The sequence below is a fragment of the Triticum urartu genome, chromosome 4A, assembly GCF_056163025.1.
Source record: "Triticum urartu cultivar PI428250 chromosome 4A, HENAU_Tu73, whole genome shotgun sequence".
NCBI classification, from domain to species: Eukaryota; Viridiplantae; Streptophyta; class Magnoliopsida; order Poales; family Poaceae; genus Triticum; species Triticum urartu.
The window spans coordinates 13,433,937-13,451,625 of NC_141876.1; the positions used below are offsets into that span (position 1 = coordinate 13,433,937).

The following is a 17,689-nucleotide window of genomic DNA, read 5'->3' on the forward strand; positions in this document are numbered from 1 at the left end:
AATCCTCGATAATACTGTAGCGGAGTTTAGGCGAAGCCCTGCTGCTGTAGTGCATCAAGATCGTCACCACGCCGTCGTGCTGACGGAACTCTTCCCCGACACTTTGCTGGATCGGAGTCCGGGGATCGTCATCGAGCTGAACGTGTGCTAGAACTCGGAGGTGCCGTAGTTTCAGTGCTTGATCGGTCGGATCGTGAAGACGTACGACTACATCAACCAAACGCTTCCGTTGTCGATCTACTAGGTATGTAGATCACACTCCCCCCCCTCGTTCCTATGCATCACATGATCTTGCGTGTGCGTAGGAATTTTTTTGAAATTACTACGTTCCCCAACAGTGGCATCCGAGCCTAGGTTTTATATGTTGATGTTATATGCACGAGTAGAACACAAGTGAGTTGTGGGCGATATAAGTCATACTGCCTACCAGCATGTCATACTTTGGTTCGGCGGTATTGTTGGATGAAGCGGCCCAGACCGACATTACGCGTACGCTTACGCGAGACCGGTTCTCCCGACGTGCTTTGCACAGAGGTGGCTTGTGGGTGACAGTTTCTCCAAATTTAGTTGAACCAAGTGTGGCTACTCCCGGTCCTTGCGAAGGTTAAAACGGAGTCAAATTGACAAACTATCGTTGTGGTTTTGATGCGTAGGTGAGATTGGTTCTTACTTAAGCCCGTAGCACCCACGTAAAACTTGCAACAACAAAGTAGAGGACGTCTAACTTGTTTTTGCAAGGCATGTTGTGATGTGATATGGTCAAGACATGATGCCGAATTTTATTGTATGAGATGATCATGTTTTGTAACCGAGTTATCGGCAACCGGCAGGAGCCATATGGTTGTCGCTTTATTGTATGCAATGCAATCGCGATGTAATGCTTTACTTTATCACTAAACGGTAGCGATAGTCATAGAAGCACAAGCTTGGCGAGACGACAACGATGCTACGATGGAGATCAAGGTGTCACGCCGGTGACGATGGTGATCACGACGGTGCTTCGGAGATGGAGATCACAAGCACAAGATGATGATGGCCATATCATATCACTTATATTGATTGCATGTGATGTTTATCTTTTATGCATCTTATCTTGCTTTGATTGACGGTAGCATTATAAGATGATCTCTCACTAAATTATCAAGAAGTGTTCTCCCTGAGTATGCACCGTTGCGAAAGTTCTTCGTGCTGAGACACCACGTGATGATCAGGTGTGATAGGCTCTACGTTCAAATACAACGGGTGCAAAACAGTTGCACACGCGGAATACTCAGGTTATACTTGACGAGCCAAGCATATACAGATATGGCCTCGGAACATGGAGACCGAAAGGTCGAGCGTGAATCATATAGTAGATATGATCAACATAATGATGTTCACCAATGAAACTACTCCATCTCACGTGATGATCGGACATGGTTTAGTTGATTTGGATCACGTGATCACTTAGAGGATTAGAGAGATGTCTATCTAAGTGGGAGTTCTTAAGTAATATGATTAATTGAACTTAAATTTATCATGAACTTAGTCCCTGATAGTATCTTGCTTGTTTATGATGATTGTAGATAGATGGCTCGTGCTGTTGTTCCGTTGAATTTTAATGCGTTCCTTGAGAAAGCAAAGTTGAAAGATGATGGTAGCAATTACACGGACTGGGTCCGTAACTTGAGGATTATCCTCATTGTTGCACAGAAGAATTACGTCCTGGAAGCACCGCTTGGTGCCAGGCCTGCTGCTGGAGCAACACCAAAAGTTATGAATGTCTGGCAGAGCAAAGCTGATGACTACTCGATAGTTCAGTGTGCCATGCTTTACGACTTAGAATCGGGACTTCAACGACGTTTTGAACGTCATGGAGCATATGAGATGTTCCAAGAGTTGAAGTTAATATTTCAAGAAAATGCCCGGATTGAGAGATATGAAGTCTTCAATAAGTTCTATAGCTGCAAGATGGAGGAGAACAGTTCTGTCAGTGAGCATATACTCAAAATGTCTGGGTATAATAATCACTTGATTCAATTGGGAGTTAATCTTCCAGATGATTGCATCATTGACAGAATTCTCCAATCACTGCCACCAAGCTACAAGAGCTTCGTGATGAACTATAATATGCAAGGGATGAACAAGACTATTCCTGAGCTCTTCGCGATGCTAAAAGCTGCGGAGGTAGAAATCAAGGAGCATCAAGTGTTGATGGTCAACAAGACCACTAGTTTCAAGAAAAAGGGCAAAGGGAAGAAGAAGGGGAACTTCAAAAAGAACAGCAAGCAAGTTGCTACTCAAGAGAAGAAACCCAAACCTGGACCTAAGCCTGAAACTGAGTGCTTCTATTGCAAGCAGACTGGTCACTGGAAGCGGAACTGCCCCAAGTATTTGGTGGATAAGAAGGATGGCGAGGTGAACAAAGGTATATGTGATATACATGTTATTGATGTGTACCTTACCAATGCTCGCAGTAGCACCTGGGTATTTGATACTGGTTCTGTTGCTAATATTTGCAACTCGAAACAGGGACTACGGATTAAGCGAAGATTGGCTAAGGTCGAGGTGACGATGCGCGTGGGAAACGGTTCCAAAGTCGATGTGATCGTGGTCGGCACGCTACCTCTACATCTACCTTCGGGATTAGTATTAGACCTAAATAATTGTTATTTGGTGCCAGCGTTAAGCATGAACATTATATCTGGATCTTGTTTAATGCGAGACGGTTATTCATTTAAATCAGAGAATAATGGTTGTTCTATTTATATGAGTAATATCTTTTATGGTCATGCACCCTTGAAGAGTGGTCTATTCTTATTGAATCTCGAGAGTAGTGATACACATATTCATAATGTTGAAGCCAAAAGATGCAGAGTTGATAATGATAGTGCAACTTATTTGTGGCACTGCCGTTTAGGTCATATCGGTGTAAAGCGCATGAAGAAACTCCATACTGATGGGCTTTTGGAACCACTTGATTATGAATCGCTTGGTACTTGCGAACCGTGCCTCATGGGCAAGATGACTAAAACACCGTTCTCCGGTACTATGGAGAGAGCAACAGATTCGTTGGAAATCATACATACAGATGTATGTGGTCCGATGAATATTGAAGCTCGTGGCGGATATCGTTATTTTCTCACCTTCACAGATGATTTAAGCAGATACGGGTATATCTACTTAATGAAACATAAGTCTGAAACATTTGAAAAGTTCAAAGAATTTCAGAGTGAAGTGGAAAATCATCGTAACAAGAAAATAAAGTTTCTACGATCTGATCGTGGAGGAGAATATTTGAGTTACGAGTTTGGTGTACATTTGAAAAATTGTGGAATAGTTTCGCAACTCACGCCACCCGGAACACCACAGCGTAATGGTGTGTCCGAACGTCGTAATCGTACTTTACTAGATATGGTGCGATCTATGATGTCTCTTACTGATTTACCGCTATCGTTTTGGGGATACGCTCTAGAGACAGCTGCATTCATGTTAAATAGGGCACCATCAAAATCCGATGAGACGACGCCTTATGAACTGTGGTTTGGCAAGAAACCAAAGTTGTCGTTTCTAAAAGTTTGGGGCTGCGATGCTTATGTGAAAAAGCTTCAACCTGATAAGCTCGAACCCAAATAGGAGAAATGTGTCTTCATAGGATATCCAAAGGAAACTATTGGATACACCTTCTATCACAGATCTGAAGGCAAGACTTTTGTTGCTAAATTCGGAAACTTTCTGGAGAAGGAGTTTCTCTCGAAAGAAGTGAGTGGGAGGAAAGTAGAACTTGACGAGGTAACTGTACCTACTCCCTTATTGGAAAATAGTACATCACAGAAAACTGTTTCTGCGACACCTACACCAGTTAGCGAGGAAGCTAATGATGATGATCATGAAACTTCAGAACAAGATACTACTGAACCTCGTAGATCAACCAGAGTAAGATCCACGCCAGAGTGGTACGGTAATCCTGTTCTGGAAGTCATGCTACTAGATCATGATGAACCTACGAACTATGAAGAAGCGATGGTGAGCCCAGATTCCGCAAAGTGGCTTGAAGCCATGAAATCTGAGATGGGATCCATGTATGAGAACAAAGTATGGACTTTGGTTGACTTGCCCGATGATCGGCAAGCAATTGAGAATAAATGGATCTTCAAGAAGAAGACTGACGCTGACGGTAATATTACTGTCTACAAAGCTCGACTTGTCGCAAAAGGTTTTCGGCAAGTTCAAGGGATTGACTACGATGAGACCTTCTCACCCCGTGGCGATGCTTAAGTCTGTCCGAATCATGTTAGCAATTGCCGCATTTTATGATTATGAAATTTGGCAGATGGATGTCAAAACTGCATTCCTGAATGGATTTCTAGAAGAAGAGTTGTATATGATGCAACCAGAAGGTTTTGTCAATCCAAAGGGAGCTAACAAAGTGTGCAAGCTCCAGCGATCCATTTATGGACTGGTGCAAGCCTCTCGGAGTTGGAATAAACGCTTTGATAGTGTGATCAAAGCATTTGGGTTTGTACAGACTTTTGGAGAAGCCTGTATTTACAAGAAAGTGAGTGGGAGCTCTGTAGCATTTCTGATATTATATGTGGATGACATATTACTAATTGGAAATGATGTAAAATTTCTGGATAGCATAAAGGGATACCTAAATAAAAGTTTTTCTATGAAAGACCTCGGTGAAGCTGCTTACATATTAGGCATTAAGATCTATAAAGATAGATCAAGACGCTTAATTGGACTTTCACAAACCACATACCTTGACAAAATTTTGAAGAAGTTCAAAATGGATCAAGCAAAGAAAGGGTTCTTGCCTGTGTTACAAGGTGTGAAGTTGAGTAAGACTCAATGCCCGACCACTGGAGAAGATAGAGAGAATATGAAAGATGTTCCCTATGCATCAGCCATAGGATCTATCATGTACGCAATGCTGTGTACCAGACCTGATGTGTGCCTTGCTATAAGTCTAGCAGGGAGGTACCAAAGTAATCCAGGAGTGGATCACTGGACAGCGGTCAAGAACATCCTGAAATACCTGAAAAGGACTAAGGATATGTTTCTCATATATGTAGGTGACAAAGAACTCATCGTAAAAGGTTACGTTGATGCAAGATTTGACACTGATCCGGACGATTCTAAATCGCAAACCGGATACGTGTTTACATTAAACGGTGGGGCTGTAAGTTGGTGCAGTTCTAAACAAAGCGTTGTAGCGGGATCTACATGTGAAGCGGAGTACATAGCTGCTTCGGAAGCAGCAAATGAAGGAGTCTGGATGAAGGAGTTCATATCCGATCTAGATGTCATACCTAGTGCATCGGGTCCAATGAAAATCTTTTGTGACAATACTGGTGCAATTGCCTTGGCAAAGGAATCCAGATTTCACAAGAGAACCAAGCACATCAAGAGACGCTTCAATTCCATCCGGGATCTAGTCCAGGTGGGAGACATAGAGATTTGCAAGATACATACGGATCTGAATATTGCAGACCCTTGACTAAGCCTCTTCCACGAGCTAAACATGATCAGCACCAAGGCTCCATGGGTGTTAGAATCATTACTGTGTAATCTAGATTATTGACTCTAGTGCAAGTGGGAGACTGAAGGAAATATGCCCTAGAGGCAATAATAAAGTTATTATTTATTTCCTTATAATCATGATAAATGTTTATTATTCATGCTAGAATTGTATTAACCGGAAACATAATACATGTGTGAATACATAGACAAACAAAGTGTCACTAGTATGCCTCTACTTGACTAGCTCGTTAATCAAAGATGGTTATGTTTCCTAACCATGAACAATGAGTTGTTATTTGATTAACGGGATCACATCATTAAGAGAATGATCTGATTGACATGACCCATTCCATTAGCTTAGCACCCGATCGTTTAGTATGTTGCTATTGCTTTCTTCATGACTTATACATGTTCCTATAACTATGAGATTATGCAACTCCCGTTTACCGGAGGAACACTTTGGGTACTACCAAACGTCACAACGTAACTGGGTGATTATAAAGGAGTACTACAGGTGTCTCCAAAGGTACATGTTGGGTTGGCGTATTTCGAGATTAGGTTTTGTCACTCCGATTGTCGGAGAGGTATCTCTGGGCCCTCTCGGTAATGCACATCACTTAAGCCTTGCAAGCATTGCAACTAAATGAGTTAGTTGCGGGATGATGTATTACAGAACGAGTAAAGAGACTTGCCGGCAACGAGATTGAACTAGGTATTGGAATACCGACGATCGAATCTCGGGCAAGTAACATACCGATGACAAAGGGAACGACGTATGTTGTTATGCGGTCTGACCGATAAAGATCTTCGTAGAATATGTAGGAGCCAATATGGGCATCCAGGTCCCGCTATTGGTTATTGACTGGAGACATGTCTCGGTCATGTCTACATTGTTCTCGAACCCGTAGGGTCCGCACGCTTAAGGTTACGATGACAGTTTTATTATGAGTTTATGCATTTTGATGTACCGAAGGTTGTTCAGAGTCCCGGATGTGATCACGGACATGACGAGGAGTCTCGAAATGGTCGAGAAATAAAGATTGATATATTGGAAGCCTATGTTTGGATATCGGAAGTGTTCCGGGTGAAATTGGGATTTTACCGGAGTACCGGGAGGTTACCGGAACCCCCGGGAGCTGAATGGGCCATGATGGGCCTTAGTGGAAAAGGGAAGAGGCAGCCCTACATGGGCCGCGCGCCCCTCCCCTCCCTTGGTCCGAATTGGACAAGGAGAGGGGGCCGGCCCCTCTCTCTCTTTTCCCCCCTCCACAAGTCCTATTCCAACTAGGATTGGGGGCGGGGGAATCCTACTCCCAGAGGGAGTAGGACTCTCCTGGCGCGCCCTATGTGGCCGGCCAGCCTCCCCCCTTTGGTCCTTTATATACTGAGGCAAAGGCACCCTAGAACACACAAGTTGATCCACGTGATCTATTCCTTAGCCGTGTGCGGCGCCCCCAGCCACCATAATCCTCGATAATACTGTAGCGGAGTTTAGGCGAAACCCTGCTGCTGTAGTGCATCAAGATCGTCACCACGCCGTCGTGCTGACGGAACTCTTCCCCGACACTTTGCTGGATCGGAGTCCGGGGATCGTCATCGAGCTGAACGTGTGCTAGAACTTGGAGGTGCCGTAGTTTCGGTGCTTGATCGGTCGGATCGTGAAGACGTACGACTACATCAACCAAACGCTTCCGTTGTCGATCTACTAGGTATGTAGATCACACTCCCCCCCCTCGTTGCTATGCATCACATGATCTTGCGTGTGCGTAGAAATTTTTTTGAAATTACTACGTTCCCCAACACCGAGGCGTGCGGGGGTGGCCGACGGTGGCAGGAGGAGGCTAGGGCGCCGACGGCGGCAGGGGGAACCCTAGCGGGAGGGAGCGACAGGTTTGGTCCTGACTGTAGAACTATTGCAATGGGTGTCCCTTTACATTGTAGCTTGTAGCTTCCCGGCCTTTCCTTGCATATGTTAGAGGAGCTGGTTTCTATCTCGACAGGCTTGCACCTGGGATGTAGCTGTGATGGGTGTTGTCCAACGATGGCTCTTGGAACCTTGTGCCATCATGACAAACCATATCCCGCCAAAACACCAGTTCATTGTGGGAATTTACTTCTTTTCAACTGACAGATTTTCGATGATATTGACCGTCTTGTATGCAGGATACATGTCCCATGGAACCCACACACCACTTCCACCCTCTACCGAAGCCTATGGTTCACTCTGTTGTCTTTCTATATCGATCCAATCCTCTCAATGCTCTCCTCTCCCCACCGCCCTCATCCTTTCTCCTTCTCTACCACCACACACAAGGCCTTGCACCACCACTGTCGTCGCTCTTGGACCACCACGCGTGTAGGTCACCCGTGCTGCTAGTGCCGCTATTGCAATCCATGGTTGGGGGGGGCACCGCGGTTACCCGAAGCCATGAAGATGATAGCCAAAACTATTGGCTACTTTAGTCACATGATCGCGATGTTATAAATCCCAACACGCGCTGCTGCAAGGGGAGGGAGACGGCCACCCGGTGCTTCTGGGGGCCAAAGCCGCGCCACGAGTTGTTGTAGAGGGGGGAGGCATCGGCACTTCAGAAGCAGTCGACGCTGCTACAAGGCCCGCTGCTAATGTTGTAAGACGATGCCGCTTACCATAGCTGCAAGGGGCGACATAGCACTTCGAGGCAGATGTTGCAAGGCCCGTAGTTGCTACGAACCAGAGCCCGCAATGAGTGTTGTCGTACTTCGAGCCAGATGATGCAAGGCTCGTCATTATTGTGGACCAGAGATGCGAGGGACGCCGCCTTGCTCCAAGCCATATGTTGCAAGGCCCATCGTTGTCGCAATCTAGAGCTACGAGGGGTACCGTTGTGCTGCCCGTCGGATTGGTGACGAGGGAAACCACATTTCCAATGACATGGAGATGCTGCAAGGGGTTGTCGATGCAACAAGGTAACTCGCGCATGTTGCGAGGGCGCTCGCCGGGAGTGTTTGGATGCTGCTTTGGCCGCCGAAGTTGTTGTGAGGAGTGGCAGGCCTGCTTCGGGGTGCTGCAGGCCCGAGAACCTCTGTCGCAAGCCGGAGATCCTACCGCGGTGAGCAGAAGGGGAGTGTTGCTATAAGAATGGGTGGCGTTGCTGCAAAAGGGAGCATCCGCGGCAACACACGGGTGCCACTGTGTGATATATGGGAGGATCATGCGTTGACCCCTTTTTTTGTGAATGTTGTTGACCTAATTCGACGGTCAGGCGCCTCATGATGGGACGGCCGCGGAGGAAGAAGATCTTTCCTGGCCCCAAAACCGGGCCTTTATTGCGTGCCCTGCGCCTGCTGTTTCTAAGAAGTTTCCGTGTCATTTCACTAAAAAAGGCAAAGAAAAAGAAAAGAAAAGGGAAGTTTCCGCATTCTTTCACGGAAAACGCCTCCCGCCCCGGAATTCAGCGGGCCAAATCCGCGGACCCGCCGCGAAGGCGTCCAGATTCTGCTGGAATCTTCGAGGCGTGCCGCGCGCCCTCCCCGATTTTATAAGGGCCGTCGTGGTCCCGTCCCGGCCATCGCCGTCGATTCGCCTTGCAGGCAGGCCTCCGCTCGCCGCTCGCCGCTCCCCCGAGGTAAATGGCGCCTGCCCTCCCTCCCTCTCGCTCCGCGTGAAATTTCGTCGTGATTTAGGATTTACGAGCATCCTGTGGGGGCGGATGTGATTCGTTCGATGGGGTCTGGGCCGATTCATTCGGTATTCTGTCGGCGTCCCGGTGATCCGGGCGAGCCTTGAGTGGTAGGCTTCGGGGTGCTGATCTGCGCTCGGAATTGGATCCGTGGGCGCGGCTTGGTAATTTGGGGTAAATTGGGATTTTTCCTCCCGTTTGTTAAGAGATTGATTGAATTGATTCAGCAATTCAATATTCCTGAGTAGTTTATCAGAAATTAATCTTCTTCTAGAGCGTGAACTGTGAACTCAAATCGATCTGGTGTAGCCGTTTCTGGTTTCTAGAGGGTCTGATGAATATTCTTCGGTGGATAATCGACAATTTTTTTTGTTTGAGCAGGCTGAACCGTGTAGATTATTAGTGATCCTATTGCTGTCGGTACTCAGATTATTTTGTAAGTAAGTAGCAAAATCAACGTTTCTGGGAATCCCTGATCATCAGGTGCCTTGTTTAGCTGAATGCCCTGTGGATTAGGCTAAATACTGAAATGTTTATGATTAGAGATGTATTAGTATTTCTTATTCCGTATGTCCGGAATTACTTGACGCTCAAATGGATGTATCTAACACTAAAATACGTCTAGATACATCTGTTTGAGCGTCTACATCTAGTGCCTCAAGTAATTCCGGATGGAGGAAGTATTATACTACAACGCAGCTGTATTTTAGCACAGTTGTAACCATGAGCAATCTTTATAGGTGATCTTTTTGTTAGATTTCCGTTTCGAAAAAATATCTTGTTAGATTAAGTTGTTTTCTATATTTATTTATAGACATGGATGATGTATTTTCACATTGGCTCAAAATGATGACCCTTTTGGTTTTGGGAGGTTTCATAGTTCTGACTGAGGCTGGTGCAAAGAATAGGTTCTGTGTGTTGTGTAACTCTGCACTGTTTGTTATAACTTGTAGTGTTGAGGACTACATTCTCTTCTTTCTAGCAGTGTTGGTAATCGTTCTCACTTGAAATCGCAGGTTTCAACCCTTAAGAAGCTCAAGATGGCTGCCAATGTTGGGGAATCAGAGGCAGTTGGTGGCAGCAGCAGCGATGCAGCTGGAGGGAGCTTCGAGTGCAATATTTGCTTTGAGTTGCCGCAAGAGCCAATAGTAACTCTCTGTGGCCACCTATTCTGCTGGCCGTGCCTCTACAGATGGCTGCACATGCACGCCAACACACCAGAGTGCCCTGTGTGCAAGGCCATTGTTGAAGAAGACAAGCTTGTCCCCCTTTATGGCCGTGGCAAGGACCGCGTCGACCCAAGGTCAAAGAACACGCCTGGAGGCGACATTCCTCAGCGCCCAGCTGGCCAGAGGCCTGCTACAGCCCAACAGGCTGATCCGAACAACAATTTTGGCAACGCCCATGCAAATCCATGGTTCATGGGCATGGGGGGCGCGGGGGCGGGGGCGGGAGTTCCACTGGCGAATGGACGGTGGGGCAACTATGCGTTCTCGGCTGCGTTTGGGGGCCTGTTCCCTATGCTTAGCTTCCAAATGCATGGGTTCCCAGATCCAGCTGCATATGCTCAGCCTGCCGGGTTTCACTATGGGTTTGGTCACGGCCATGGGTTCCATGGCGGGCATATGGGGCACGCCCACGGCGTCCCCCGCCAAGGACCGCTAGGGCAGCAGCAGCAGCAGGCAGATGTCTACCTGAAGGCCCTTCTCATCATGGTTGGAGTTCTTGTGATCGCAAGCCTCCTCGCAGCTTAAAGTTGTTACTGCTATCATCAAAATTGTGGTGGTGTTTGGTAGGAGTTGCCAGAGCATACCTTTGGTGTAGGCTTATCTCTACCAAGTGGGAGACGAGTTAATTCTGTTCGTTCATGTTTGTATGAAGTGTCCATGGAGTTTCTGTATCTAGATTTGGATGGTGATACATCATCCTGTGTTTTGTAGTTTTGACTCCTTTGATTTGATAAACGTGGTGTACAATTGTTGGGAGGTCATCTCCCCGTGTCTGTAACCTGTATCAATCTAGATTGGACAGTGTAGATGAGTACATTTACATGTAATAATCCTCATGTTTGCACAAAGTGACAGTTCATGTACCTTTTGACAGCAAGTTCAAGGTGTTGCCATTCTTCGGAAAATATCGTTAAATTTGAATGTAGGATCTATGTCTATGCTTGTTTGTGAAGGTTGCAGATGGGATATTTCATCTTTGTTGGCTATCTCAGAAACTCTCACCACTTGACTGAATCTTCTACTGTAACGGCGAACCTGCTCCACACACAAGCAGAATCCCCTGTGGCATGTGCAACGAGACCTGTGAATTTGTCTGCACCCAGGCTATTCTGCTGAATCACCAGCAGCCTCTTGTGCCGACCACGCAGATGAACTGAACGAAGACAAAGCAAAACAAGCCTGAAACCCAGATTCCCTGAACAGTCATGGCACATTCTGTGTGATTCCCCATGTTCACAGATCGCACTATTTTCCTTCAAGATTGCGTGGTTACACAAATCATCCACATGCGAACTAAGCCTAACTTAGATGGCCAAGTTCTTTTTGTGGAACTAGACTACCCAGATTCAAATTTTAGACCTACATTATGCAAGATCTGCCGGTACATTCTCTCGAAGGTGCTCATAGAAATAGAGTTTGCGTTCCTGTATTCATAGGGATGAGTGTGCGCGCGTGTTATGAGTGTCATTAACTCTGTACTGTGTTTAGAAGAAAGAAAAAAAAACATCAATATACTTGGCTAGTTTAGTCGACGCGGGTATATCATCATCGAAATGTAGAGTCGTCGCCATGTATGATTGCACTGTTACGGCAACTTTGAATTTTCGATTATCTTTTACTTGTATTTTGGGCACCACCGATTCGCATCTATCCAAACCTTTTCCTTCATGGACGTAGCTGTCCGAACTTGGCTGTACATGGAACGCCGATTCGTATCTATCCAAACTTTTTCCTTCATGGACGTAGCTGTACATGGACCGCCGATGCAATGCTTTAGCTTGCTCATTTTTATTTTCGCAAAAAGAAAAGGCTTGCTCACTTTTACGTTGAAAAGCTCTCCATTTCCATGGATGGTTTGCACACAAAAACAATGAGAAAAGAGTGGTGACTGCTCCTTCCGTACCATAATATATATTGTTTTAGCAATTCAATTTGAGCTGCTAAAACGATATATATTAGAGCATCTACGGCCGCGATAGGCAAGTCCGGGACCTCAAACGCCCGCGGACACGCCCGATCGCGTCCGTTGGCACTGACCGGACACGTCTTATTTGTTGGCTTGTACACTCGCATCCCTCGTATCTGAAACCTCAAAACCATACAAAAGCATGCAACACTACGTAAAATGATCGTCACACGCAGTTCATCAGATCGCCATTTCATCGCCGGACAAAAAGGAGCATAGTTCATCGGAGCAATGCAAATCTATACTACAAACTAATTAAAACATAATTTAAATTTAAACACAAGGGCGAAGGGCGGAGGAAATCACCATTTCCTCGCCGGCCCCTTCCCCTTCCGGTCGTCGATGCGGCTATGCCCCTCCTTCGTGTAGGCGTTGGCGTGTGGTGGTCCGCCGCCGTCAGAGATAGAGGTGGAGCCGCTCGTCAAGTCGGAGTCCGAGCAGCAGCTTCGGCTCGACAGACTGCGGAGCAGGCGGTCTTGCTCCTTGGCATGGCAGGTCGCCTTCGCCGCAGTCTCCATGCTTTCTTCGAGAACTCGATGGCGAGTCAGAGTGCTTTGGCATTCTTGCGGCAGAGGCACCGCGCATCCGTCTCCGCCGTTGTGAGAGAGCGGCGCATCCTTCTTCGCCGCCGTGAGAGAGCGGTGGACCGTCTCCGCCGTTGTGAGAGAGCGGTGGAGGACCGACACGAGGAGCGCATCATCGGGATCAACCAGCGCGGTCGCGCGTGACTGCCGTGCGGTCAGTGCCTCCCCCGTCGCCTCCCTCTCCCTTGCCTGTTGCCGCTCGTGCCTCGGACTTGGGCGTCCTCGTGTGCGTTGGCGCCTGCGCGGGCACAAGGACCCAACGGTGGTCGAGCACCACTTCCAGAACAAAGGGAGGTTGTCGGCGTACTTAAACGACGGGAGCGGAGCGGCTAGAGCTGCGCGCCGAGCGGGACAGACCGGCGATGTCGCCGGCGCTCGTCGACGGGCGCCGAGGAAGAAGATCTGCCGCTGCCGCCTTGGTCAAGCAGTGAATGCCTCAAGGCGATGCGGAGGGCGACCTCCTCCACATCCATGGTCGAGGCGTCGGGTTCTCCGTCAGAGCCGTCGCTGCTTCCTCCGTCGGCCATCGGATCGAAGGGGAGGGGATTGGAAGTGGAGTGAACGGGCACGGGAGTGAAGTGGGGTTCGGTTTGACCAATGTCTAGGGTTTTCTGGATGGGGATATTTGTAGGGTTCGGATGGGCCAGGCTGGGCCAAGCCGACGTGGAGGACGTGATCTGCCTTATATTTAGACTAAATATGAGGAGTGTCGGTCAGTGCGGATGTTTAAGACCCGTTTAAGAAGTCCGTCTGGTTCTGTTTTTTATGACTGATAAGTGATCGGGCGGTTTGTTCGGGCGTTTGAGGCGAGTTTGAGAGCTCCGGCTGCTCTTATGAAACATAGGGAGCACTACTCAATACTGCCATGCATGCTGCGCGCGGGCGCGGCGAGGGGAAGCTTCACGGAAGATGATGCAAGTTGCCGGCACTATACGGGCAAGGATGATCGACTGAGTCGTGCCGGGGAGTGGGTTGGGTAAGCCGATCTACGATGAGTGGAATGGCCACTGCCTAGCGACGGACCCTGTAGACTAGCGACCGGAGCACTGCACCAACTAGTAAAAGGTATACATGCCGCTTGTCAAAACACTTGCACTTTTGTCCATCACAAGACGTAGCCTCCAAAAGGCGATGCATAGCGAAAACCGAATAGCAAGCGACATAATGCAACGTTGCCAATGCCAATGCCATGCATCATTTGTACCACTCGCGCCTATCCGTTATACATTCTCATACTTCTCATCTGCCGGATAATTAATATGGAGATGATCAGTGTAAATGCAATGTTGCCAATGCAATGCATCATCTGTACCACGCTGCATATTTCGAATTTACCCTAGATGTTGTCCGTGTGCTGCTCCTGGATCGATCAGTGTGTGCGTAACTAACCATCATGAGCTATGGTACGTAGACCTGGAAATATATTCCGGCCGTTCGCCCCATCATGAGCGCGCAGTCGAGTTGCTCGAGTACGTGTACGCGCCGCCGGGATATTTTACCCGAGATTCTGTGAGGGACGCACAACAAAGACTCCGCTGGGTTTCCTTCCCGCGCTTTTCCACGACTGTTCTAGCGCTTTCGAGGGGCCGGGGGACATGGTAAGCCGTTTGAATGGACGGACGTGGTCTCGATCAAAAGGTAAAAAAAGGAGAGACAAAATATGGACTCGCGTGCGGGCAGCTGTACGTGCCTAACAGTGGCCTAAAAGTTGACCAGCGGTTTACCCGTTTGACATGCTCGCGGAAGTCACCTTGGACTTGCGGCGTGTTGCCTTTTGCGAGACATGAGTGCGTGTATGGTAGAAACTCTCTCTCTTTTTTTAATCCCATGGTGAAGCTCGGCTTATTGTCGGTGAGCACATTGGCTTTGGTTTCACTCAAGTTCATCTTGAACAGAACAATAGGATTGCGATAAGAACTTCTTCATACTAGTTAAGAAAACAAAACTTCTTCATATTCCCTCTGTCTCGGTTCATTAGTCTCCCTCGTATTTTGTGTCAATTTTTGGCTGTAAATTTAACCAATAAAATATATGTTTCATTTATTAGAAATAATTCCATTCAAAACTTCTCTTGGATAGGAATCCAACTAGTATATAAAGTTTGTGGTGCGTAACTTATATTTTGTTAACTCAAAATTTCACAAAAAATACAAGGGGCGTTATAAATCCGGGCGGAACAAGTAATAACTGGAACACCTTCACTTAGAAAAGTCAATGTCAAATCTATGGTGCAACTCGACAACCGCGCTGAGCAAATGACTGGCCCCTACGTTCCAGTAAGGCCTTACGAGAGTCCAATTGAGGAGAGCATTTGCAGTCAGCAATGGCACGAAGACTTGAATTATTTTTGGCAATAAATTTAGATCAACTCGACTACTTACAATATGTCCGTGACAGGGCTTTTGGGGGGCAAACCCACAAAGTAAGCCTCAAGTCCTTGTCAAAATGTGTGGCTTATGCCGAGATGTATGGAATTCTCACATTTTTTTTGCATGATAATACGTGTCTCATTTATAAAATAAAGGTCTGATTATAAGGCACGTAAGCACCAACATTACAAGACTAAAAAGATAGGATAATTCTATGCAAAATACCAGCGCATGTTCCTCTCCTCCGATACCACCGAAGCGGCCACCAAAGAGAAAGAAAATATATCACCTCCTCACCCGAGCTCGACGCGGCTCCATGGCTGATCAGCAGCTTTACGGACCTCAAAAGTAGTTTGCCAGAAGCAAAACCATTGTCGTTAAAAGAATCAGACCGGGGCAACATGTCCCCGGACACGCCATCGAACTCTAGATCTGACACCCCCGCACGACAACGACGTCGAAGGAGGAAACCAGAACTGTCAGCCACCAACCACAAACCCAGCACGGGATGCACCATCTTCTAGCTATCACTTGCGCAGACAACCGTCTGCGCGTACTTCTGGACGATAAAACCTTCCTGCTCCACCATGACGTCGGAGACAACGCCACAGCAACGGGGACAGAGCAGAAGGAGAGACACACCTGATGGAGTCGCCGCCGCCGCCTCGCCGACACCATCCATGAACCCTAACACAGCCGATCTGAAGGATCGGCAAACACACGATGCCATCAACTCCGAGACGCCGCCATGAAGGACACCGCCGGTGTGGGAGTGAAGCTGAGGCAGATTTATTCGTCCGGGCGCTGCTCCCACCACCCCAACGGCGCACCACGACCTACAAATCCAAAACCTAACTACAGAGCAGAGGAACAGGGCCCCCCTCCCTCCTGCCGCCGGAGCAGCCGGAGGGAGAGGGGGCCAACGCCCTGGCCGACTGAGATCGAAGAAAGAAAATCGCCTCCCTAGTCGCCAGGCGTGGCGGCGGCTAGGGTAGGGAAATCGTAGCCTGTCCTCCACTCGGAAAGAAGAAAAGGCACGTATATGTGTACTAGCTTATGGAATTCTCACATGCTTATAACAAAATGAGAGATTTTTGTAATTATTACTCATCCATACGACTACCCATTTTATCCGGATTTAGTTCTTATTACGGCGTGTGGAGGGCCATCTCCAACAATGAAAAAACATGGATCTTAAGCCAAAAAAAGTAACTTAAGACCCACCCTGAACTTTGTGAGAAGGGGTAGCTGTAAAATCTTAAGACTGGGTCATAGTGCTAAAACAAAGCCATAATGAATAAAAATGATTTGAGGGGTCAAAACTACTACTGCCCTAAGGCCCATGGCGGTATTAAGCATTGGATGAATTCTGGTTTGCTATAGCATATTGAGTGAGACCCAGCTTATAACCGATGTGATGCCCATGCTTTGTACTTTATTCATCTGATTTGGTTTATGACCTGGTACAAGAATATGTGATGTATAAGTTATACCATTTGCTGCATATTGCTGTAGCATGAAGACATTATGCTTTACAATAATACACTTTTCGTTCTACAAAAGCAATAATAGATTTCATCAAAGTATGTTGCATGCATCAGTCGTTGAAAAGGTCGGACTGTCCTTCCTTTTCAAAATAAAAACAAAGAAGCTAGAGGTGGTTTATAGAGGCCGTTGACATTAGTTGCTGCAAATGTCGAGGTGTCCTTTCTTTTTAAAATAAAACCAAAGGAGTCAGACGTGTATGGTAGAGTTGCCATTGATAAGTCATCATCATTTGTAAAACAAAACAAAATAAATCAAGTACTATAGTACATCTCGATTGATTATAAACATTTCTATTTTTTTGCCCGTTCGGAATAAGGAGTGGTTTCCAAATTAATGTGTTCTTTCATTGAGGGTACACCTTTTTTTTGACACCCGAGATACTACTTTGCATGTCATGGCCAAAAGTTTTGATTTGCTCATGGTTGCGTCATAGCATGAAAACATAGTTTTTTCCTTTCTCACTCGGGTTTAACAATAGTATTAATCCTTTTGACGTGTGGCTCTCTTACGAAACATCTAACAAGGTTCCATTATTCAAACCGTCCTTCCCCATGACGTCCCTTTACTACCCCTGACCACCATCCCCCAGATTCACCGTTTATACTTCGGTTTTCATGAAAAAAATTCAACCATGCAAGGCAGATGCCATCTTCGTGCTTTCATGGTGTGTTTTATTCGGAGAATTTTGGTCGTCACGAGTTTAAACCAATGGTACCATTTGATTTTCTCTACCACGCCATAATTAATAAGATGATCTAATGAATGTCCGGTGTTGTCTCGTCGTACTTGCGTCGGCACGGAAGTATCTCCCCGTAAGTTTTCAAAT

At 46.8% G+C, this 17,689-nt stretch overlaps 1 protein-coding gene across 1 annotated transcript; it reads left to right on the top strand.

The window, feature by feature from the left end:
• The first annotated feature begins 8,879 nt into the window (after positions 1–8,879).
• On the top strand, positions 8,880–11,301 carry LOC125550246 (uncharacterized). The gene is made up of 2 exons (XM_048713198.2): positions 8,880–9,113; positions 10,184–11,301. Exon 2 carries the CDS (start codon positions 10,208–10,210, stop codon positions 10,919–10,921), a length of 714 nt encoding a protein of 237 aa, XP_048569155.1. The 5' UTR covers positions 8,880–9,113; positions 10,184–10,207; the 3' UTR covers positions 10,922–11,301.
• The last annotated feature ends 6,388 nt before the right edge of the window (positions 11,302–17,689 follow it).

Coding starts and splice junctions, on each gene's coding strand:
- LOC125550246 (XM_048713198.2), top strand. CDS start 10,208: ATGGCTGCCAATGTTGGGGAATCAGAGGCAGTTGGTGGCAGCAGCAGC.